The 24993-nt window shown below is 44.0% G+C and overlaps 2 protein-coding genes across 3 annotated transcripts in view; both read left to right on the top strand.

Moving 5' to 3' along the window:
- Window positions 1-108: 108 nt before the first annotated feature.
- On the top strand, window positions 109-12891 carry LOC147649554 (uncharacterized). The gene is made up of 5 exons (XM_086860574.1): window positions 109-178; window positions 2906-3004; window positions 9247-9344; window positions 11631-11709; window positions 12523-12891. Exons 2-5 carry the CDS (start codon window positions 2923-2925, stop codon window positions 12582-12584), a joined length of 321 nt encoding a protein of 106 aa, XP_086716700.1. The 5' UTR covers window positions 109-178; window positions 2906-2922; the 3' UTR covers window positions 12585-12891.
- Window positions 12892-21104: 8213 nt separating this feature from the next.
- The window catches only part of SKI (SKI proto-oncogene), a 100107-nt gene continuing 96218 nt past the window's right edge, over window positions 21105-24993 (top strand). Inside the window, exons 1-2 of one of the 2 annotated variants that reach the window (XM_023940442.2) lie at window positions 21711-22804; window positions 22914-23835. In XM_023940442.2, coding sequence (XP_023796210.1) covers window positions 22924-23835 — 912 coding nt within the window. In that variant the 5' untranslated portion in view covers window positions 21711-22804; window positions 22914-22923. Of the gene's footprint in view, window positions 23836-24993 lie in introns of both variants that reach the window. The other variant, XM_086860560.1, reaches the window with a different exon arrangement.

Raw genomic sequence — 24993 nt, 5'->3', positions numbered from 1 at the left:
CATTGAGATGTCAGTGTGAGACAATCTGCCTGGATTGTCCCTTGTGGTGACAACACCCAGTCAAAGGTGCTGAACAGGGCTGTGCCTGCCTCTACTGTGACTCTGCAGCTCCCAGCAGCTGTCAGTCAAATCCGTTCAGTCAACTTCAGCCACATCCCAAAACTGCTGCTAACAAAGGGTAATGTCATGCTATTGTTCATTTCATGAGTGAATTTGAAATTGGACGCATTTTGGAGGATTTTCCCCAAGAGAACCTCTCTTGCTCCCCAAATCCGTTTTGCTGTTCCTTCAATCCAACTGTCCTGCTCTCATAGAAAGTTTTGGTTGTTCCCTTTCAATTAGTGGGAAGAGCTCTGAGGGAGATGTGTCGTAGCTAAACCAAGATGTTGTGGTGCTGGCTGAGGACAGGAAACATGTTCAGTTAGCTAAGTGCTTGCTCTTGTTTGTACCTCAGTCTAGTTCTATCATTAGCCTGTTTTTATGAGTCTGTCCTCCCATACTGGAATCAGATGTTTTATCAGAGCAGTCTGAGGAAAAGCAACAGCCTCACAGCTCTCTGTGATGGTGCTGTACCCTGCAGAAAATGAGTTGTTTAACTTAAAGCCACATCCCAGCAGGGAAGAGGCAACATCACAAAGAGCTGCAAAAATATTGGCACTGTCAAATCTCAATATCAAAGGAAGAGATGAATCCGGGTCCTTCCAAGAAGCTGTTTGCACCTAATTAGGTTGGCTGGGCATGATGAGATGCAATCTATGACCAGTGCAGCTTTGTAGGCAGAAATGTCAAATATAGATGCATTTAAGTGAGGGCTGCCTCCTATTCCCTCTCCAGCCAAATGAGATTTGGAGGAGCCTGCTCACTGCAGGGTTCAAAGGACAGCAGGGATCAGCAGGGCATTGTCTTTAGTGTTTCTGGGAGTGGGGTTTGGGTTTTGCAATTACAGAGAAACTAGAATTGACATCCTTATTTGCTGGTCGCATTATTTAGTAAGGGATGGTTATTTTTCTAAAATGTTTTCCTGTTCAGTGATGATTTAATCTAAGAATTAATTTAGGGAATTTCTACTGCCTGTAGTGTGGTGTAGTAATTCAGAATACTCAATTATGATGTGCCCTCTGCCTTAAAGTAGCCCTTTATTACCTAATTTCATACTGATAACTGTTTATGAGATGGAACACGGGTGCACAAAATTTAGGGATATTGCCTGTGATAACAAAAGACCTGGGAACTGAACTCTGGCCTGTTCACTGGGTCTTTCCATAGGCATAAGACTGATCTTCCTTTCAAGCCCTGTTTTACTCCCACAGGCCTCCAACACAGTGTCTTTCATCAGCTTTGAGTTCACTAGAAAGAAATAAAAAGCTGGGACATCTTTCTGAAAGTCTCTGCCTAATGGCTCATGTTTTCCAGAGTACTGATAAACCCCAGTGCAAATCCTGAGCCTCCCCTGCCCCAGAGACGTGCTCTGGCTTTCAGTATCACACTTAATGGCAAACAGTCACCTAGTTACTATATGCATTCTTTTATCTTAGCTGCTCTCTGTGCATGCTAAGAGATTTATTTCTCCTTATAATGCATTTCATGTGTGTTAGTTGTAAATATTGTGCTCATAAATCAGCCTGGAGCATCCAGCCCTGAGCATGGAGACGGCTCACAATAGGTCTGTCTGCTTCACATTGTGAGGTTGAACTTGCTCTGCTTTTTCCATTGCTGGGCTCTGCGAGTGGCGTGTTGCCAGTCTCCTGCCTCACATTAACAGGAATACTATATATTACTAAATTCAAAGTGTTTTTCATTCAGGACTAGAAGAATGTAATGGAGCATGCATCTGGCAGCAGGACACCATGGCTGTGGTGTGCAGGGAATCACTCCCAGGGCTCCCCGCTCCAGTCACCTGGGCTGGGGACACCTTATGGCAGGGACTGCATGCAGATAGACATAACGTGTCATGGAAAACTGTTTCTTCTCCCTTCCTTCACCAGATTCTCTAAATTCAATACCACAAAATTAGAAAGTCTGGTGCATAATGCCTAGAACTCCATTTTTTTTATGCCACTTCTAGAGCCAGCTCCATCTGTATTCACATCTACTGACCTCATTTTTTTCATCTGGGAAACGAAAACTTTTTTTACTTGTCTCATAAGAAGTTTTTTTTGAGAATGAATTAGTTTGTTATGTATATGCATGAGGACATGCCAATGCTACAGCGGTGCATACCAGCCTGCCCCAAAACTGGTGTTGTTACTTCCTATTTTTGGGTAGTGTCATTTGGCTTCTTCTCCATCTTCTCCATCTTCCATTTGGCTTCTGCCAAATTTGTCTGCCTGGTGGAACTGCAAGTACTTTGTGAACTGCTCCTGATAAATTACTGCCCTTTTACTGATTTTAAGGATGTTGTGCTCTCAAAATTCCTGTGTTTACATGAATGAAGCCTGCATTAAATTGCATGGTCTAAAGCAATCAATATTCAATAAGCTTTTGGTGTTTTAGTTGGCTTGTATTTGGAAGTCTGAAATGGGTTGAGCTGCAGGACTAAAACTGTCACACCAACAATAATAAATCTGTCACACCAACAATACTGGGAAGGAGTGTATGTATGGTAGTGCAGCTGAAAACACCCCGTTTACTGTAATTAGTTCATCTCACTCTTGTGACTAGGCTTCCCACCTAATTTATACATATTCAAATATGTTTCTAGGTATCTGATTCTTGGAGACCGTGTTAAACCAGTGCCTTCTGTTGGTTATCGTGGTTTAGGAAGATTTTGATTTGCTTCACACAGTACATCCCAAAACTATAACCCTTGATTTGTTTCACACAGCACATCCCAAAATTCTGACCCTACATGAAGAATCTGCTCCCCAGAACAGTCTGTAACCATGATGCTCATGATGTATTTCAGGAGAGCTGGAGAGGAGAATGGTGTCATCATCTGAGGGGAAACACAAAGCAGAAAGGAATGAGGAGGGGAAATTTCAGTGCTTATTTTTAGACTCCGTGGGTGAGTATTATTTTCAGTCTTATCTCTATTAATTTCTGCAGAATGCAGTGTTAACATGTGATTAGGCTACCTATGAAGAAAGTGTTGTAGTTTCTAGCTCAGGCTAAAGTAATTCCTCCCTGGCAATCCCTGGAGAGTCAGTTCACCCCTTTGTACCAGGGTAAGGCAGCAAAGACATGGCAATAGATGTTGATGTGTCTGAGACAACTCTAAGCTGTTAAGAAATAAACCTTACATGTGCATTTATGCTTATTGAGCTCACAAAACTTGTCCCTGACACTGGGTCAGTCCTCCCTGTAACTGAAAACACTCAATGAGTTGGTTTAAAGCTAAATTTCAATATGTTGGTGGGGAGCTGTTCTCACACTCATCATCACATACCTTCAGCATCTTCTGTATTTAGCACAAGACTACACACTCATATGTTTCATTGAAGAACATGCTGCCTGTTAATCAGCACTTTATTGTCTCAGTATGCTTAAAATAGGCATTTTGTCACTTTCAAGAAGAAGGAACTTTATTGGTTTGCATTCTGGCACTCTGCTCCGTGTTGTCAAGTGCTGTGAGTTGGCTTCTTTCTGGAACTTATGAGATTGAAACATTCTGGTAACAATTTTCATCAGATACATATTGGATGTGTTAGCAAAGTATCTCTAATTCTTTTCCAGAGGAAAGGGATTTAGTGGGTAGCAGTTTGATCTGGAGTGCCAGAGGTCCCCTTTAGAGCCTCTGATTGCTGTATGGGACAGGGAACACAAAACTGAAATTCCCCTGTTGAACAGAGAATGCAGTGAGAGGAAGGAAAGATGATAACATCTTATCAAAGGATCTTCTTGTTTCCTTTATGAGCAGCTAAGAAGCAGCATTAGCCCTGCCTTCACTCAGTATCAAGCAGAAGACCTTTGAGGGAACAGTGGCTGCCAGGCTACCAAAATTGAGCTTGACTGTCTGAGACTGTGACTGGAGTCTGAGGAAAAGTACAAGCTCATACTGCTTTCAAGCCAGATGTTTTCAGTTAGGCTGCAATGCTGTCTGTTAATTTGGTGTTGAGGCAAAAAAGTACAATGGAGTCAGATCTTTGCTTTGAGAGACCTGTCAGTAGCCCTGAGCCTTTCAGCCTGCTCTGAGCCATTTCAGCTCTGCAGGACTCCCAGTACAGCACAGGCATGAGGAGCACGGTTGTTCTTGACAGAGAGAACACCTGGTCTTGTTTGACAAGATTAGATCTCACTGTCATTAAATTTAATAATTTGCAGAATTGTCTAATTTATATTCTAAGTGCAGCATCAGAAAAGGCAGCAAAGGAGGCTGAATGGAGACAGGGAGAGCCAAACAAAGTGATAAACTCATAATGCCCAAACCAGTTTGTGGAACCAGAAAGCATATTAATTCCTAAATTCCAACCTGTGAAAACTTTTGAGACTTGACTGTGGTGGAATAGCCCAGAAGTTTGGGAAGAATTGAGTTGAGCAATGTCCTCTGCAGAAGGCCACAAGTAGCTTTAGAAAAAGACTTGCATATGCCTATTACATCTGCTTAGGTTCTTAGATATTTCCTGTTGTAAATAGATATGCTTGGGGCCCTTATTCAAGGCTATATTTAAGAGAATTTAATTATGGTTATATCTTTTAGCCTATTATGAAACTTTGCAGCTCTTTTTGAGAAAAAAAACCCAAAAACAAAGCAAAGCAAAGTTTCTTAGGGCAGGTGAACACAAAATAAATGGATGAGATTTTTGGCTTGGAAAATGCATCAGATTGCAGCTAACCTTGAACTCTCTTATTAGGAAGAAAAGCTGTGAGAACTTCACAAAATGCTATAATTATCCATGTTTCTAATGGGTTTTTTTTTGGATTATTAATTGAGTTTTATCATGCAGCAGCTTTTCCAGAAATCGTGAGAGCCAGGAGCATACCATTAAAGTCTTGTTTTGAATCACCCAACTGAGAAAAAACCCCACATTTTTTGGGTTACACAATGTAAGAAGCATATTGATATAATTATCCTTAAAAGGAGATACTGTAGGAAATAGGATGGATTAAGTTATTACAAACATTCATGGAGTAAAAACACTATTAAAGCGTTAAAAGATTCAATCAGCCAGTGAACCAAAAGTGTAAAAACAAGGCCTTGGAAATGAATATTTTCCCAAGAAATGTTTCCAGTAAGAACCTGGGAAACTGCACTTTTTCTTGTGGGTGAAAAGAAGACACATTCCAGTTTTAAAGGGACAGTGCTTCTGGAGAGTTTAGACATTCAAGATATTCTCTATCTCCATAAAAACTGTGAAAAAAGAAGTTTAAAGGCATCATCTGGTTTTTTTTTTTTTCCCAGTGTATGCCCGTCAGTCTTTTTTTGTGTTTTTCCATGTGGATGGTAAAAGTAGATGAGACAATTTCACAATTGCTTCCAGTTCTTTTTCTGACTCCTGGGTACTTGTGGCATTGCTGCTAGGGGAAAATACTAATAAAATCCCTCTGAGGAGCAGAGTGCCCAGCATATTTTGGTGACATTTATGGTGCCCTGAGTAACCCTTTCCCTCCCCCAGCCCTGTGAGCCTGCTCTGCTCAGGGAGGACTGCTGTGCTTTGCCCACAGACTCTGCTAAGGAAACCAGAAACTTTGATTGCATTTCAAATACAGTCCGTGCCAGTAGAAACTCCTTGGTTGTTTTCCATAGGGTTATTTTCAAGTGACCCATAAATAAACAGGAACATGGTCCCCAATGTGTTCCAGCCTAAATGACGAGCATGATTGATCTTAATTGGTTTCCTTGGTAGTTCTCAGAAAGCGAAAACCTTGACTGGTTATTTAGCCTCAATATTGCTCACTCCTGACTTTTGGTGGTGGTTCCTAGAAGTTTCTCATAGCATTGTTGATTGAAATATACTGCTGAAACAGTGTCCAAGTGAAGTCCCAGCCTCCTGCTGTCAGAATTGGACCTTTAGTGGAGACAAAGGACTGCAGACTCCAGGGCTGTCATGTCTGATATCCTTCACTAGGAACAAATGCACAGGGAAAGGGAGAGAGCCGAGGCAGACCCTGCTTCAGCCCCTTTCTGTGTGGAGGCACAGACTTGAGCTTGTAACATGTACCGTGAAACATAAATACATATATTTATATCTATATTTTTAACTGTGTACTGTTGACTGTGCAGCTGAGAGTGTGGAAGGATGCAAGAATGATGAGATATTTGCATAGTGCAACCCGCCCCCCCCCGGAATTGTTACAGTAATGATCTTTGAAACAAAATACAGCAGAGAGGGAACAAGAGAACCATTTTAACAGTTGCTGGAGAAGGATGGACTTTTGTTTTTTTGGATTAGTACCTCTTGAAGTGTCTTAAAGTTTTGTGTGAAGCAGCTTTTCATGGCCAGTGTAAGGGAAAGAATAGTGGGCACTGCATGGGATCCCTTGGAGCAATTCCAGTGCTGAAAATAACACCAGCAGCATTTTGTGCCAAGAAACAAAGGCTTGGTCCCAAAATTATTATAGAGCAGAGGAATGAGCTTTTGAGAAGGGAATGAAAAAGGAGGGGAGAAAACCAGAAACAGAAAATAAGGCCTGATTAAAGACTTTAAAAAAATGCTTCTTCATGTGGGATTTTCAACAGTGTAATTCTATCAGCATAAAATAATTCTAATCCAGCAGTGGCTATCCTCCTCACTGCTTCTTTTTTTTTGTTTGGGTTTTTTTTTTGTTTTGGTTTGGTTTTGGTTTGGGTTTTTTTTGGTTTTTTTTGCTTAGCTAACTGTACAAATTACTCAGTTTTCCTGTGTAGAAATTTAAACACAGAAAAAATAATCCAGTCCCTGGATTTCTAAATTAAAGCAGCTTTCAAATCAGGAATCATTTTGAGGCAAGAACAATAATCTTTCTGGTAGTGGGTGGCATAAAAAAACTGGTTTTTTTCCATTCAAGGCTTTTTCTTTTAAATGTATTTGATTTAGATTGATTTAGCCTGGTGTGGGAATTGAAAGTCTAACTGAAACTTCCTGTTCTGAGTTGTGGCTTGAGTGAGTTGCTGGGTGAAGGTGTCGGAGCAGTCCTGTATTCTCTCTCTTGCATAATGATCCTTGATTCTAATGAGTTTCCATCACCTCTGTGGGCTTGATGAGGCAAAGCCCTCATGACTGGTTAAATGCACAGGAAATCTATGCTTCTTCCCAGACCTTCTCTGTTTTTTGAGAGAATTGCTGCATTCCTTTCTCTTGCTTTGGTTTGTCACTACAGTGGAACTTTTCTAAGTGCTCTGAAACCCTGTGGAGGACTTGGTGAAGTCCTTGGATGGAAGATACACATGATATTCCACAGGTACTTTACTGAGGTGCTAAATAACCTCAGCACTGTCAGTGGAAATAGTCCAAATTTCTTTTCCTTCTTAAAACCCACTTCCCTGTTCTTTCAGTGAATTGGTATTTTTCCTGTTTCAAATACTTTAATTATTTTGTGGAATGCTGTAGGATGTCTGTGGCAGCTCAGACCTTGTCCTCCACTGAAACCTGAGTAGGCACAAGGGTTTCTGCTGAGTTACATGGGAAGGCACATGGGAAACGGTTCTGTTTTTCCAGGCTGTGCAGGGAAAGCCTTTAAATTACAGCAACTCCTGCAGATGTTTCCCCTCTACTGACTACTCCTGTTAACAGGAAATGGCCAATAAGAAGGGTGGCTTCCAAACTCCTGCAAGAGGTACAGACTGAGATGGGAGTGTTGGTACTCTCCAGCTCAAGGAGAGGTTCCTGGGCTCTGGAGCTTCCTGGTGCAGGGACGCACCACTGACCTTGTGCAGGGTTTTGGTGTTGTGAGCCAGAGCTCATTCCCACAGGGTATTTTGTGCTCAGCCATCCTGATCTAGAGGTGGATCACTCATTGCTGTTCTCAGGTACTGAGGCCATGTGGCATGAAACCCTCCTCCAGAATAGCTCAGACCTTTTGGGTTGGTAGCACAGACCTATGCTCAGGATCTGGAATACAGGGGAAAATAGGTAGCTTGTGTTGATTGTATGATCCCATGCGCAACAGATTGTATATTGAAACCCATGTCCTAAACACTTTTAGGTTTTTTTAAAATGCTCAACTGATTCCTTACTTACACTCAACAGTTTCTTTTTTATGTTTTTTGGAAATTTTCATCTTCTTTCCCTGCATCAATTAATATAAACTAGAGGTCAGAGCAGCTCTTCATTATGAAAATGTGCTAGTTTTATCTGTTCTGTGACTCATTTTTCATGAATAAAATCAAGAAGGAAAGAGTCTTTGAATCTTTTAAAGTGATGAAAAGCACATAAAAATGATTCCTTTATGTGCTTGAGTGTATGATGTTTTCAAGGTTCTGTTTTTGAAGAAAATTTTCAGAATCTTACTGATCATATTGACCTGCTGGATTTCTTTCTGCACTTCACAAATGTAGTGAGTGGTACGTGGGAGCACTAAGTTGAAATCATCTGAGGCAAATCTTTATGCTTTTCAAAGAGTATAACTTGCTATCCAAATCCAGTGTCTGTGAAACACTGTCTTAAAAATTCAAATGTTGGTGAAGACAATTAGCATGGGTTTAGTGAGTACAAAATTGAACTTTGGAAGATAAAGGAGGTAACTTCTGGCTTACTACAGAGCATCAGCCACAGAGCCTTTGCTGAGATTTGAGTTCTTAGTGCTCAAGCACTGATGACACAAATCCTGAGGATAACTGTGTATGTTTAGCTGTTCTGTGCCCTGTTCGGCAATTCCTTAGAGTTAGCTGAGCAGCACCCCTGTGCAGTGCCAGCTTTGCAGAGACTGTACATTCACTCTGAGTATGTGGTGCCCAACCAGCCAATTGTTTTCTCCTTAGCCTCCCTTCCATGGCTGTGAAATATTTGCAAGACCTGTATTTCATGACTGGCCCAGTTACTGATTTATCTGCTGTACTGTTTATCCCACTGGGACCATGTTATTTTTTTTCAGAGCTGACCTCCCTTGCTCACAAACCACAGCTAATTTAGGTTTATTTCCCTCCCTGCCCCCTCCTCCTGGCAGGCTAACTGTGATTCCAACTGGCTGTTAACTTCCACTCAGGAATTGTCACTGGATCTTTCCAAGTTAAATCTTGCAAATGAAAATCACAATATGCTTGGCACTGTCTTCACTTAGAGGTGCAGTCTGTCCTTAGGAAGTGATGGTCATTACCAAATGTCAGCTTTGGGGAGATCCAACAGATGGGAATGCTCTGGTTTAGATGAACTGCCCTTGTATTTTGTTTAGACAGATTCAGGGGCACTTCTGACGCCTTTGGAAGCCAGAATTCCATTGCAAAGCACTGGAAAGGAAGGGAAATACGGAGGTGGAAGGAAGTACTTGAGGTACACATGAAATACTTTCAAGTAAGATTTTGAAATTGTACAAACAGTGCATACTCCTATTTGTGTAAACAGTGTGACAGCAAAATCCATTAAAAATAAATCTGGATGGGCATTCCCTTAGGTGACTGAGACCAGTGCACAGAGCTCAGCTCATGGCCCACCTCTGGACACCAGGAACAACCTCCTGCACATCAGGAGCAGGTCTGGACACCAGGAACAACCTCCCTAGACACCAGGAGCAACCTCCTGGACACCCCATTATTGACAGATGTCTGTGGGAACCAACTGTCAGCAATAGTAGCTGAAGCTTTTTGAAAGCTTTTTCCCGCTTGCTTTTCCTAGAACTAAAATAAAATGAGAACAGGATCTGTGGCCTGGTCTATCTCCAGAGAAATTTAATGGACTTTATTAATCAATTATATAAGAAAGATGATTGAGCAATGGGCAGAAATGACAAAGCATCTCTGTGAACTCGCTGAGTTTTTCTAAGCAGCCCTTTTAAGGACTTCACTGTTTTTCCTGCTGAGGGAGAAGAGTCTCTCTTCACAGAGGCAATTTAAGGCAGTAGCTCTTTGTGACGAGAAGAAATGAAAACATGGCATGAAAATTTGGTTTTCGTAGGTAACACCAAAGGTCATAACAAAATTGTCTTGTTCCTGGTGCTTAACATGACCCACTCCACTGTTATCTCTTGTAACACACTGTTCTTGGTATAGCCTGCGTACAGCTCTACTGAAGGAATTCTGGTGGTTTGACTCGCTAAAAATGGCCTTTTCAACCTGGGGAAGAACCAGGGATTCATTTCTGAACTTTCACAAATCCATCATTCCATGTGACTTTGTAATTGTAACTGATCAAAATGTCAATCATCCATGTAGAGTAAGCAGGGAAGGAGGGCATGAAAAAGATTAAATATGAATAAACTGCAGGTGAATTCTAAACATACACCAGTGAGGGTAAGATTGAACATCTAAAACATTATTGATATTGTTAGTCATGGAGCTCTTCTATGAGCAAAAATTAAAGGCAGCACAAATCTGTGTCACACACCTCTCATTTGCACGTCTTCTTTAACCTGGATATGTTCCCCATGGAGCTTCTGTAAGCTAGCCCAAAATAATCTGCATGGATCCAAACAGACTTAAATTTCTGTGTGTGAGGAGACTGAACTTGGCATTTCTGAATCTTACTAAGCTTTTCTTTTTAGGCTTAAACACAGGAAAGACTTCAAACTTCATTTCTCAGCTTATCGTGCAAATAATATTCTGAATCTTGCAGGATCATAACTTTTTGTATAAAGCTTTCCAGCTGTTTTCTGTTGATAAAAGACTTTAGCTGGGCACCGGAAGATAAGGCTGTGGGACTGAGAAATTGCTGACTTATTCTTGTAATCTTCCAGCACAGCATTCCCATAGGGAAGTTATGGATAGATGTAACTCTGTACAAGTTAATGTTCTAATCCTTGAATCCCACTCAGTGGATCAGCCACTGAATTCAATGGAAATTCTGGGCACCTGACACATTTCGGGATTCAGTTTTATACAGATACTTTCAATTCCTGGCAGATTGTCAGTGTGGAGCTCAAGCTGATTCACTTGGGGCTGTTCCTCTGGATTTGAGAATGTCGTGTTCCGAGAGCAAACCTGGGTGGGAACTTCAGTGACACCCTTTGAAAGGACTCTGAACTTCCAGGCTCTAGATCAGGAAAAACTGTCAGGATCAAACATGATTTATAGCATGAAGAACTTAATTTATTGCCAGCAGAAAATGGCAATGGAGTTTGGAATAGTTTAGAGCTTATGTTCTTTGCTTCTGATAGCAAATAGACTGTCCATCCCTCTGGTGGGACAAAGGCTTGTCTTGATGTTCCAGATAACTCTAATTATATAGACAGGGAGATAAAATTAAGACAAATCAAAGATGGAAGATTAGTTAGACAAATGTAAAAAATGCATGCAGATGGTTAGGAACACCTAAAATCCCACATGGTGCAGTGACTGCTAAGTCAGCCAGCAATTTTTTATGAATGAGAAATCTAATAAGGAGGGGAAACCAGTTAAAATTTGCCCTGGAGCAATTGTAACTTCTACACCTCTTTTTTTGGTTCATAAACACCTCTGTCGCCTGCAAAAATACTTGTGAAGATGCTTTTTAATATGGTTTGCTAAGTTTTGTTGCTTCACTTCATTGTTCCTGCAAATCAGCAAATGAATTCCATTCGCAGATTTTTTTCTTAAGACAAGGAATGTTCATGCCAGATTGCTGTTCCTACATTTTCCCTCCAAGCTCACACAGCACTGGAGCTCTGTGTCGTGCAGGAGTACACAAGTGTTGGATCCATGTGGAAAGAGCCAGACTATGACAGGTATTTTTCAGTGCTAATCCATTAAGTAACTTGAGCCATACATTGAATGGCACTTTTATCTCACATATAATGGGTAAATACAGGCAGTGAAGTTGTTGGCTGTGTGTCACAGTCTCTTTGTCTCAGCTTCATGTGGCAATCATTCTTTTCATTTCACTTGAGCTGTACTGCAGCTGATTTATCCCCAGCCCAACAGATAAGACACTCAGAGAGTGACTGGAGTCAAATCTTTCCAGTTTGATACCGATGCAAGACAAAGCTGTATGTTTGAAGTCAGATTTTTCCTTAGAGTAAGGAGAAGGAGAAGGTGCTCTCTTCAGCTGAGGCAGCTGTGTTTGCTCGTTTATTCAGAAGTTTGTGACTTTTTAATATTCCACTCTGTGGAGGACAGTGCTGATGCAAAGTACATAAAGAAAACAAGAAGTCTAAAGTAGAAAAAGTCTAAAAATAAGAGAAGGCTTTGGAGCTGGTGAGAAAATGAGAGGTGACATGAGAACAGGAAGGAAAGGGGAAGGTTATGTCATTAGAGGCTGGAATTCAATGTTTTCATGAAACTCCATGGATACAGGAAGGAGCAGAGTGGGTAAAAATAGCCAAATGAAACTGGTATGAGTTCCAAGAATTCAACTCTGGAAAGAAAAAAAAAAAAAGAAATATATGTTCTTGCTCAAAACCAGGTGGAAAAAGTTATGTATTCTTATGAAGCATTAGAAAGAATAAAGCAAAATTTGCTGCCTGCAATTTCTTTGTATTTTTTCTCCAACAAAAACTGGAAGTTTTGTCTTATTATACACATCTCTTCCAAATCCTCAGTTGCCTGGTTCCCAGGAGAGGGAACACTTTGTCAGAGAAGTCGTCTCATCAGAAGCCCTTGAATGCTGTTCAGATCTGAGGAGTTTTTGGGGCTGAGCACATGCAAATGCTTACAGGCACAAGAGTTCTCTCCCTCCCTGACTGACAGGAGCACTCTTGATCACTGCAGGAGGAAATGGCCATCACTGAGAGAACAGTTTACTTCGCAGCACGTTGATTTGCGCAAAGCCAGCAAACAATTACACTGGAGTCTCTATTTTATTGTACTGAACTCTATGTGCTCACAGTTCCCCTTGGAGATTCACTCTTATCTAAAGAACAGAAAGCTCTTACTACAAGAAAAATAAAGAAAGAAAGAAGGTAAATCAACCTCTTTTCTTACTTTGATTTTGATTTTGTTTTTGTTAATTTCTGAACAGATGTTAACATACAACAATGGAAGTTTTATAAAAATTTCCATCTTTTAACTGAGTACAGGCCTGAAATTTTTCCCTGGTGGAAAAGTGGAGTGTGAGTCATTAAACAGGATCTGTGCTATCTGCCTGGGATTTTCACTGTGCAGTCAGAAGAGTCAGAAAGCCCTTCCATTACAGTAACTGCCTTTTTTTTCCCCCCCTCTTCACCTGGGCAAATGGCCAATTCCATCATCTCACGCTCAGTATGAACAAGGAAGGTACAGTTTGAGGAGGGAGATAATGTACAGACAAGGGGAGAGGCATTGCTACAGACCAAGAGCAAGAGTCCAGTTCTAGAGTTCAAACAATTGTCAAAAGGAGTGGCCTGATTTATGATTTCTCCAGACCAGTCTGAATTCAGTAATTGAAAAGTTATGGACTGGGTTTACAAGGGAAATGTTCTGTTGCCTGCTGGGTGCTCAGCACCTACTGAGTCTTGGCCCCAAATTATCATTACAGAGATAGAGAGTCTAAACTTAATTTTTGTTTGGACTCCATTTGAAATTTGGAACTGATTACTGTGGGACAAATAAGGCCCAGAGATGCTGAGTGTTCTTTTCTGCAGGTCTTCTGATGTGGCCTTGGAGAGCTGGAGGAGTCCAAGCTCTCTGGTCTCCAGTGCTGTTCATCTTAGTGAAGTTACAGAACTTTTCTGAGGAGGGTTGGAAATAAAAAGGGATTTTTACACTAAGGCTTCAGGGCATTTGTAGAATCCTTTGTGTCTGCCCAGGGCCCTGATTGCAGGTTCTCGTGCCCAGTCCTCACACACAGCAGTGTAGCCCTCACCAGTTTATTCCTTGTCTCTGTTGTAATGCCTATAGGGCAAAATTACCTCAGAATAATCAAACCAGGGTCTGAAATTTGCATTTAGGACTTTCCTCTGTATCACATCAAAGTGGTGCCTTCACCAGCTTTGGACTGGAGATGTGACGAAGTTGCTGACAATTAATGGGTGTGTTAGAAATGCAGAAGGATGGATGGATGGATGGATGGATGGATGGATGGATGGATGGATGGATGGATGGATATATCAACTTTCAAGGTCTCTGTCATTCAGGGAAAGATGAGTTAATCCTTCTAAGTCTGTGTGACACTTAATGACACATACAAGGGAGGTGAATGTCATCTTGTTGCATAGCAAGGGTAATACAGAACACAATTTCCCCTGAAGAAATAGCTCACATACCTTATATAATGAATGAGCTCATTTTGCCTGTGTTTGCCAGAAACAATAAAAGTTAGAAAATGCCCCAGTAATTAAAATAAAGTGCTACCCAGATTTATGGTGAGAAATGTGAAATGTCAGGCAATTGAGTACAACTCCACACTCTCAAATAAGCTTCACATTCGTTAGAACAGGTTGCATTCATTAGGAGGAACAGTGTGGGTCCAGTGCAGGCTCCAGAAGGCAAGGAATGGTTTCTCCTGAACAGGGAAAGAAAGCAGAGGGGAAGGAAATGTGCCAGCTGGCACATTCTCTGATGGATCCTGGTCCTAGGGGGTGATGCTGCAGCAGGCACGGGACAGACAGGATCATAGGTTCAAGATGGGCTTGGATTACATGATGGATGGTAGGGGGAGAGGAAAGAGAGTCCCACTGTCAGCCTGCCACATGCAGGAAAGATATCTAGTAAAAACTATTGAAGGGTGGAGATGAATAAGGTAATCTAAGCATGGCCAGCCTTTCCTACAATCCTTCCTCTCACAGTCAGTCTTTATTATTTTAATACAAATTCTGTACCCAGGAATAGTTTATAAGTTTACTAGATATGATCTCATCTCTTGCTTAAAATAATCTTAAACCCTAATTTTTATTTTTTTTTTTCTATGCACCATTCTTTGTCAGAGGGCCAGGTAAGTGAAGTGGGTTTAATCTATATCAATACCATTCCTGTAGCCATAGGAAAGTGCAGAACAGCTGGAGACAGAAGTAGAACTCTCTGAAAGTCTGGTGGAAGCTCATTTGAGCAGGTCCTGCTGGAACATTCCCAGTGCCTCTGTGCTCTGTGCAGCTGGAGGAGGGCAGGCTGTGGAAATGTCCTGCTGGGACACAAGGACGGGGACACTGGGAACCTGCTGCCCCAATGTCTCCTGTCACCAGCTTTTGTGCTCCTCTCTTCTGGCACAGCTAATTAAAAATTGAAGAGACTTGGAAAGAAAATGCTTTATATAAAAGGTAGTCTGACAGTTGATGCTGTCTAGAAATGTTCAGTGTTTTTTTCCTGAAAAAGGGAACAGGGCAATTTTAAATCAGACATTTCAGTAAATATGAATACAGTGGGGGACTTTCACTACCTGTGTCTACCAGATGAAATGTCTTATTCAAAGCCTAGGCTGTCTTGTCCACTGGAGTATGGAACAAGTCTTAGGGACCAAAAAAAAAAAAAAAATTCAAACAACCCCAGTCCTCTTTGTTTTTCACTGTTGGTTTCTGTTATTGCATAGTTTTGATCTGGGAGTAGTTCTAGGAATTAGAAAACTCTGTGGAGTTTTGTTAGGGAAAAACCCAGTTGTGAAGTTAAAAGCAGTTGATTTTAACTTGGTAAAAGATTTGGATTGTGATAAAGATCTTCAGGGTGGCCTTAAGCCAGTTGTATATCCTCTCTGTTCTGCAGTTCCACATCTGTAAATTGACAGAATGAATTTGTTTCATTTTCATTACATGCTTGTAGGAAAAATCTCATTATGCTAATAAGTGTGCATGTACTTTAATCACAGGTTCATTCAGAAAGCCCATAAATGAAATAAATATGAGATCAACGCATAAGAATTTGTGAGAAAGGAGTAGAAATCTGGGATTTTTAGGACAGCATGTTCTGAATGAGCGATGATGCAAGCACTGATCTCCACAGAGTGCCTGGTGCTCCATGTGTTATTTATAGGAGGCACAGACCTCTACAATAAATTGCAGGTTCACCTGTCAGACCAGCAGACAGGGGATCACTTTACAACAAGAGGGAAGAGGTCACAAATTTCAAGCAGACTCATTCCCTGCCATGATTCTGGATGTTGAGCTGCTGTAAAGGATGTACCAAAGGACATGAGGAGAGACACCAGAATCAGAAGCCATGGTGATAAAAGCACAGTGAGTAGATCAGAAGATCTATCAGAGTCTTTGTAGCAAAGGTGCATTAAGCTTATCAACATTATTTGCAAAATTCAGATCTTGCTGATCAGAAGCTCCTGTAGGGCAAGTCTGGCATACTTCCTTTAATATGGATTGCTTTGGGATGAGCTGTGGGAGAGACTTGATTAAATCCATGCTTAACTTTTTCTGAAATGAGTTGATTTTACTTCTCTAGAATGGTGATGGTGGCTTTGGGAGGAACTGCTGAGGGTGGACAGCAGCAGTTCAGTGCAGTATTGACAGGGACAAGGCTTTGGCTTGGTATTCCTGTCCCTGCCTCTGCTGGATGTGGATGCTCTGCCTTGTTTGCTCATTGCTGGCTATGCTGAGAAATGAAAGATTTGCTGTTCATGTAAATGGCAAAAAGTCTGTGCAGTCCTGACTTCCCTACAGGACTATTCTGTGAGCTCCTTTGTGAATCCCAGGAGTTCCAGCCTTATTCCCTTCTATGATTCTGATTTTTCCCAGTGAGTTAATTTTTTTATTTGTGGTAGCAATAATGTTTTTTGGAATTTTTTTTTTTATGAGGTGTTTGGCAGCATCCATCAGAACATATAGGTACAGAGTGTGTAAGGGAGGGAGGGGCAGCCCTGAGCAACATACCAGGCAACTTGGGACAAAAAAAAATCCAAAAAGTTGAGAACTCTTTCACGTGCTTTTAACTCTTTCATGTGAGCACCTCCCATACTTCCTAGGATGCCTGATGATTTCCTGCAAATTAATATGAATTTTAGGTGAGAGCAAGTCATGTTTTAAGCAGCTCATATGTTCATTATATGGATATATGACCAATGGGCCAAGACCAAGAGGTTCTGTACTTGAGGAGGCAGGCTATGGAACTGAGCTGGACATAGCCAAGAATTTGGAAAAGGGTCAAGGAAATAATGATGAGTTCTGAATCCATGGGGTTCTCTGGGAGAAGCTGCTGTGAACATGGTAAAATAAAATCAGTGAGCTGGACCAAAGCCCTAAAACCAGCCTTGCTGCCATTGCTAAAAAGTCCCAGCCATCTCACTGAGCTCTTTGCCCTGAAAGCTGTACTGTAAATAGTTGAGTTTTCCATTAATTTAAAAAGAAGACTATTTTTGTTGTCATGAGTCTATTGCTGATCTTCTCAGGCAGTGAAAATTTTTGTTTGGTTCATCTTAAATATGAATGATTCTTGGAATGTTTTTGGGTGACTTTTTAGATGTCTTAAATTCACTTCTTTCAGTGCATATTTCAGAGAAATATGTTCAAAAAGAAGCAGTGTCTTTAAAATAAATGTTTCAAAATTCATTTTGGCCAAAAAGATAATTTAGTTCACATTTATGAAATAATTTCCTGTAAGTGGAATATGCACGTTGATGAAAAATTGAAAGGTTTGAATGAAAAAGACCACCTAACTCTCAAATAATCCTTTCCAACAGAGAGTATGAGACCTTATTCCACAGGTTCTAGACAGTTTGGCATTCCCCAGCTTCACTGTAATTGATTATTGAAAATTACAACCTTGATAAATGATAATCTCTAAATGAAAAGAGGGAAGGAAATATCCTGGCCATGCAGAAATTGTTTTACTTCCGTCACAATTAGCAATGAATATGCATGGTACAAGCATGGAGAAAGTGGAAATTGGCTGCTCCAAGGGCTGTGCTGTCTAATGTGAGCTGCAGCAGGAATTTTGACGTGTCACATTCACACCCACACTCCCCCCACCCTTCTTCACAGTCTTCACAATAGGCCCTTCCCAAACGTTTTGTCAAATAGCTGCAATATGCAGCACAGCCCTTGCTAATCCCCAGCTCTCCCCAAGCAGACAGGCAGTAGGAACCAGAGGGGGCTGGGGGCAACCCTCTTGGAACACACCTCTCTTCCTGTGTGTACAAACACAGGCAACGTCCCCCCAGCCTGGGGGACGTAAAAAAGGTGGGACCTGGTGCTGGGGAGAGGCACCGAGTGAAGGCGATGGAGAGGGAAGAGAACTGCCTGTTAAATATGGAAAATGGAGTCTGCTTTTTGTTCTGGGCCTTTGGAATCTGTGGGTGGATTGGAACTGGCAAGCAGGGAGCAAACACCCACCCACCATAGGGCTGTGTGGTTCAGAAGTTTACAAGAGTGTTTGTGTTCCAGGAGCTGTTGGCCTTGAAGCCAATGGAGAGGGGGAGGAGAAGAGGAAGAGAGTGAAAAAAACACTGTGGTGTTAGGGCCCTTCCTCGGAGATATTTTTCCCCTCTCCTTTCTCCAGCTCCAGGGCTTTGGAACTGGAGCAAGACAGTGACTGGAGGACAGATTAATCTGAGTTTAAGATTTCAGTCTGTCATCGAGAGGCAGAGACTTGAGAAGCCGCTGCCACCCTAATGCCACATGATAGCTCCCTTCACTCCCCTTTCTGCTGCCCTGCTGCTGCTTAGTTCTGCAGAGTCTGTGGGATGTAAAGACATGGAAATTTTGCTGTGTTGTTACTGCAGGAGTTGAAGCTTGGTTTCTGTCCTGTCATGGCTTTTGGTTTGGAAGCTGCCACTCCAATTGCTCACTGTCTAAGTATTGCAGATACAGAAACTGAGGCACAGAGAGAATGAGCAAGTTGCCCAAGGCAACAGGAAATCTGTGGGATATCTGTGAATAGACCCCAGATGTCCTGAGTTTTCTGTCTTAACCACAAGACCATCCTTCCTTGTCTCTTTGGTAGTCCCCTCTGCTTCAGGAATTCCATTTGTGAATTCCACCCATAAACAATCTATCGCATGATCCAGTGATTTACTTGCATTAAAAAGTAATTTGGAAGAGAAAATGGCACCTCTCTTAAGCTGCAGCTACTGCTTGCTATCCTTTCTAGGGGATGAAGGAGATGGAGTGAAAAAAAACACCCCAGCTTCCAGAGCTGAGAAGCTTTTCCATTGCTGTCCAAACTTCCTGCAGGCAGTAGTTTGGTTCTTTAAAAGAATTGGGAACTCCATATGTGAAGTTTGAGTATATCTGGCCATTTATATTTTAGTAGATTAAAAAAAAAAAAGCCTGAAACTACACTAAATCCATCTAGGGAGTGATCCTGCTGCTGATCCCCATTGTATCCAAGTGTCTCTGATGACAGTCTGGTCAACTGCCACAGCCCTGGGGGAATTCACTGTGTGTCTGGTGCTTCTCCCTTGTCACAGGCAGAGCTTCTCTAAGAGGAGACTGAGTACTGGGAGGGGTTTTCATTCTACCAAAACACACTCTTCAGTTTGGAAATGGTGGAGTGGATGGATGTCCCTCATATTATTGAAAGGTACCATATGTACCTTCTGCAGAATATAATTTTAAAAATATTCTTAACTAAAACCTTTTAGATTATCCCGTTACCCAGTGAGGAATATTCCTAGTCCTGCTTTCTCTTAATTCCTAGCCCTGTTTTCTTTTAAGTGGTAACTTCTTTAGCATCTGGAATCAACATGAACTTTATGGCCTAGATTGTTAAATCTCATCTTTAGGCCTTGATACTGTGGTAGTATCTAAAAATCCCACTCATGGATCAGCAAATCCACATGTGATGGATTGTATAAACGGAAACTTCATGGGTCCTTCTTGCTACCAGTGGCTTTCTATTAAAGCAATTTGGTGAAGATCCTCCAAGTGCCTTCTCTGAGAACATGAACACACAGCTGCTGATCTGGACCAATGTGTTTGGTTCCTGCCTCTTCTGAAGCTATTTAGCACTTTGAGGGTGGGTATCCAAGTTGGGTATGTGAGAGTGGATTCCTCTCTGGAGAAATGCTGACTTAGGGGCAAGCTCTTACACAACACACCTTTTCCTTTTATTCTGAATGGGATTTCAGAATATAAAAGTACAAATAAAACACAAGAGTGTTGGTGTGTGTCCTGCCCCATTACAATGAGTCTGAGTAAATCACAGTGGGTTTGTTTTCCAATTGCTCTTTTAAGCACTGTTTTCATATTTTTCTGTTTGCTCCTCCTCTTTTTGTTTTTTCTGCTGTTTCACTGCCATGGTGAACTCTTTGAGAGGAGACTGTCCAAAATTCCAATATCTGTGTCCCTCAGTCACACTCTATGGATGAGCAGTGCTTAAAGTCCTTGTTGCATTACAAACACTATTAACAATTGTGCTGGTGTGAAAGTGCTCCCCAGCCCTTTTTGGCACACAGTTGACAGAGCTCTGAGATAACAGTGGAAACCTTTTCAGCTTGTTTCTTATGGTGATGCTAAGTGGTGATTGAAAATGTTGTTAGAATTCTGGATGTGCAGTCCATGGAAAATGGGAGAAAACACAGTTTTTTTGCTTTGAAATTTTATATTTGTAGAAACTAAGAGCATCTCACTCCTGATCTGAATAATAAATCCATAATGAAGTTAGCAGTGCTGCTGGGCAGTGGTCCCATGCTATGGTCAGTTGGTGTCCATGCCCTGGTCACTGGGTGTCCATGCCATGGGCAGTGGGTGTCTGTGTTATGGTCACTTGGTGTCCATGCACTGGATGTCTGTGCCATGGTTAGTGTGTGTCCATGCTATGGATATCCATATATGGGGAGTAGGGGTCTGTGCCATGGTCAGTTGGTGTCCATGTCATGGTCAGTGGTGAGTGGTGCCCATGCCATGGTCAATGACTGTCTGTGCTATAGCTAGTGTGTGTCTGTGCTGAGGCAGTGGATATGTCACTGTCCCAAGCAGTAGATGCCCATGCCATGTTCAGTGCATGTCCGTGACTTGGGCAGTGGTCACTGGGTGTCCGTGCCATGGTCAGTGACTATCTGCGCTGTGTGCCATGTGTATCTGTGCCCTGGGAAGTGGTCAGTGACTGTCCATGCCCTGGTAAGTGGTCATTGAGTGTCCGTACCATGTGCAGCGTAGGTCCGTGCCCTGGTCAGTGGTCAGTGGTGTCCGTGGCATGCGCAGTGACTGTCCGTACCATGCGCATGTATATCTGTACCCTGGTCAGTGGTGTCCGCGCCCCGGCCGCTATTGCGCGGGGCGGTCGCAGTGATCTCTCATCGGTCGGTAGAGGGCGCCCGTTCCCGGCGTGCGGGGGGCGCTCGGTGCCCCCACACAGTCCTGGCCCCGCGGGTGGGGGCCCAGGAGCCGACGCTGGCCACCAGCGTGGCCTTAGTGCTGCCTCTGCCTTCCTGCTCCAGCGAGGGTTCGGACAACCCCCGGCCCCTGCCCACCCGCGTTGCGGTTGCGCCTCTCGCTCCTTCCACGCGTTGATCGTCGCCTGTGGGTGGAAGGAGCGTGTGACGTGTGCCGGGAGCAGGGAACACACACGTGTGTCGCTCGCCTGCAGCGCTCAGTGGGTTCGGGGCTCCGGTGTCCCGTGGTGCCCCGAGGATGCGCTCTCGTCCCGCGCGGTTGTCGCCCATCAGTCGCGCTTTCACGCCAGTGATTGCTGACGGTGTGGGGTGTGTGCTCACAGTTGACTCCGGGCAGGGTGCCGTGAGTGCTCACACACGCTCCGTGCCCGTGCGAGCGCGACCAGCGCCGCTCCCCCCTCTTGTTCCATTTCACTGCTGCCAGAAATGCAGCGACGAGAGGGAAAAAGCCATCGCCCTACCGCCCCTCCTTGGCGGCGCGGCGGTCCGTGAACCCAGCAGTTTATCCTCTCCCTCGCTCCCTCCCTCGTCGGCGCTGCCGCCGGGGCCGTGCCGCGCGCCCGTCCGTGCAGAGGCTCGGCTCGGTTCGCCTGAGCTCGACACTGTTCAGCTTGGCTCGGTTTGGCTCCGCACCGCTCAGCACGGCTCGGCTAGGCACGGTTCGGCTCAGCTAAACTCGGCACATCCCAGCTCGGTTCGGCTCGGCTGAGCTTGGATCAGCTCCGTTGTGCTCGGCGCGGCCGGGCTCTGTTGGACTGGCTCGGCTCGGCTGATCGCGGCGGATCCCGGCCGGTCTGGGCTCAGCGCGAAGCGGGAGGCGGGCGCTGTTCCTGGAAGAGCCCGGGCCGGGGAGTTGGTCACATTCTTGGCCGGGATTCAATGACTGAGGCAGACACCAACAAACAGAGGGGGGGAGGCGGAGGGCGGGAGGCTGAGCCCGCCTGCATTAGCTCAGCTCTCAGGCACTCTCAGTCACTGCTGGAAAGAGGAGCTGGGAGGATGTGCGCGCTCTCACCGCGGCTCCCCACGGCACAACGAGATCACGGGCAGAAATAAGGGAAGGAAGGCGAACCGAGAGGCGAGGAGCCCTCCCAGGCCGAGCAGAGGGACCACGAGGGGCAGAGGAGCCGCTCCACGCCCGTGCGGAGCCCCCGCGCCGCTTTGGCAGTGCCAAAGATTTGGGCCTTTTCTCCTGCGTTGTTCCTTCCACAGACCGAGCGTTCTGCCTCCTCCTGCTTTTTACTTTCCTCCCCCGCGCCTTCCTTCGGTGGATATGGACAGAAGGGGGATCACTGCAGAGAAGCAGCAGCCGCCAGAACATATTTGAGCCCCGGGTGCTCGGAGCGTGGCACAGACTTCTTGTGTTTCTGTGGGTGGTGTGTGTGTGTGTGAGTGAGTGTGTGTTGGAGGTGTGGGAGGAGGGATTGGTTTGCCTGGGGGTTGGCTGAGGGGGTGAGTGCTCGGATGAAGACCTCTTTTTGCCGTGATTCTGTGCTCCATCGGGGCAGCTTGGAGACTTGGAGGGTTTGAAATTGTAACGCGAACCAAGAGAAAAGAAAGAAGAGAGAGACACGCATACAAAAGGATTTATTTCCTCCTCGTTAGTGGATTGCTGATTGAGGAGGAAAAACACAAGGGTGGGTTGTTTTAATTTGTTCATATATTTTCCTTTAAAAAAATCCCTTAAGTGGATTTGCACCAGGGTGGAAGATAACTGGGGATTTTTGCTGTTTGTTTTGGGAATAGAAACTAAAAAATGGAGACTGTAAGTAGAAGCAGCTTCCAGCCTCATCCAGGACTGCAGAAGACCTTGGAACAGTTTCATCTGAGCTCTATGAGCTCCCTGGGTGGCCCTGCTGCTTTCTCAGCACGATGGGCACAGGAGATGTACAAGAAAGACAATGGCAAAGACCCAGCGGAACCTGTACTGCATCTGCCCCCGATCCAGCCTCCTCCGGTCATGCCTGGTCCCTTCTTCATGCCCTCGGACAGATCCACGGAGAGGTGCGAGACCATCCTCGAAGGGGAAACCATCTCCTGCTTCGTGGTGGGCGGAGAGAAGCGGCTTTGCTTGCCCCAGATCCTGAACTCGGTGCTCAGGGACTTCTCCCTGCAGCAGATTAATTCGGTGTGTGATGAGCTACATATTTACTGCTCCAGATGCACTGCTGACCAGTTGGAAATCCTTAAAGTCATGGGCATCTTGCCCTTCTCCGCTCCTTCCTGCGGGCTCATCACGAAAACTGATGCTGAGAGGCTTTGTAACGCCTTGCTTTATGGTGGCACTTATCCTCCCCACTGCAAGAAGGAATTCTCTAGCACAATTGAGCTGGAGCTCACGGAGAAGAGCTTCAAGGTGTATCATGAATGCTTTGGGAAGTGTAAGGGACTCCTGGTGCCAGAGCTTTACAGTAACCCCAGCGCAGCCTGCATCCAGTGCTTGGACTGCAGGCTCATGTATCCACCACACAAATTTGTGGTCCACTCTCACAAATCGCTGGAAAACAGGACTTGCCACTGGGGCTTTGACTCTGCAAACTGGAGATCCTATATCCTCCTCAGCCAGGATTATACTGGGAAAGAGGAGAAGGCTAGACTGGGCCAGCTCTTAGATGAAATGAAAGAAAAATTTGACTATAACAACAAATACAAGAGGAAAGCCCCTCGGGTAAGTGGTGCCTGTAATTTTAAAGGGGGCGGGGGGAATTTCAGTGACATTCATCGATATACTCAAATTGTTACCAGCTGCTTTTCCTTGGAGTCATTTAGCAGTTTTAATCGTGTTCTCCATTCTCTGTGTGTGTGTGCCACTCCGGAGGAGCAGTGGTCAAGATGCCACCTTTATTTTTCTGGTTGTGTTCTGGCCACGGTGTTTGGAGTTTGTTTAAATTATGTATGTGTATTTGTATATTTTATTATATGTGGAATTTGATCTTTGAAGCCCATCACACTGCTCCAGACTTTATCTGGCAGTGCGTGATTTTGGATCTTTAAGGGCTTCTTCACTCGGGGGTTAAGGCAAGGAAGAAGCCAGAAAAAAGAGGAGGTATTGATGGCTCCAGACACAAGTCCATGCACTTTTCTGGTCGATTGAGTGTTGCCAGGGATGGAGGTGCGGGCTGAATGCTCTAAAAGCTTGTATGGAAATAAAATATGCCTGTTAAGAAAAAAAATTGTGCCGTTAGTGCAGGTTACTGGTTTATGGATGAAGTGTTAGGAACGTGGAGAAGTCCTTGCTCTTAGAGTATCCTTGTGAAGCCTAAATTTCCCCAGCAGACAGGCTTTTGTGTATTGGATTATGTGTACATCCAGCAAATGACTCTGTCTAGGACCAGCTGCAGCAGCTCCTTAAGGTATTCCATGCCGTTCTGTGCTAAGCCAGACAGCTAAAGCACAACTTTTTTAGGTGCCACTTGTTTTTCTTTCAGTCTGAGTCCCCTTTGTATCTCAGAATCCCTGGTGTGTGGGTGGGAGGGTGCCTCGGCATCTGGCACCGGTCCTGCTCCATGGGCAGCAGTGCCGCAAGGCCTCGGGGACTCGCAGACACCGGGGTGTCTGTCTCGCTCCTGGGATGGTGCAACTGGCTGGGGATGAGCAATTCTGCTTCCTGTTCCTTCCCCTCGGTGCGAGGGGAAAGGAAACTCCTGCCTCCCGAGTTCCCCCCTGCAGGTTTGTTAGTTGGGCTCTGCCTTACTGTCAGAGATTTCTGAACTTTGAGTTTTTATGTCTGGAGTGGAAGGGCAATACACAAGACTGGAGACGAGAAGCGATGTTTAAAGCCCACTGTGAAAATTCTGAATTAACTTACTAAATAACTGTTCAAAGG

The sequence above is a fragment of the Cyanistes caeruleus genome, chromosome 22 (assembly GCF_971803275.1).
Source record: "Cyanistes caeruleus chromosome 22, bCyaCae1.hap1.1, whole genome shotgun sequence".
Taxonomy (NCBI): domain Eukaryota; kingdom Metazoa; phylum Chordata; class Aves; order Passeriformes; family Paridae; genus Cyanistes; species Cyanistes caeruleus.
The sequence above is the reverse complement of the archived record's forward strand: the minus strand, read 5'-3'. Positions and strand labels throughout refer to the sequence as shown.

Coding starts and splice junctions, on each gene's coding strand:
- LOC147649554 (XM_086860574.1), top strand. CDS start 2,923: ATGGTGTCATCATCTGAGGGGAAACACAAAGCAGAAAGGAATGAGGAG. Junction 9,345..11,630: donor GGTGGAAGGAAGTACTTGAG/GTACACATGAAA, acceptor TTTCCCTCCAAG/CTCACACAGCACTGGAGCTC. Junction 11,710..12,522: donor AAAGAGCCAGACTATGACAG/GTATTTTTCAGT, acceptor CCAAATCCTCAG/TTGCCTGGTTCCCAGGAGAG.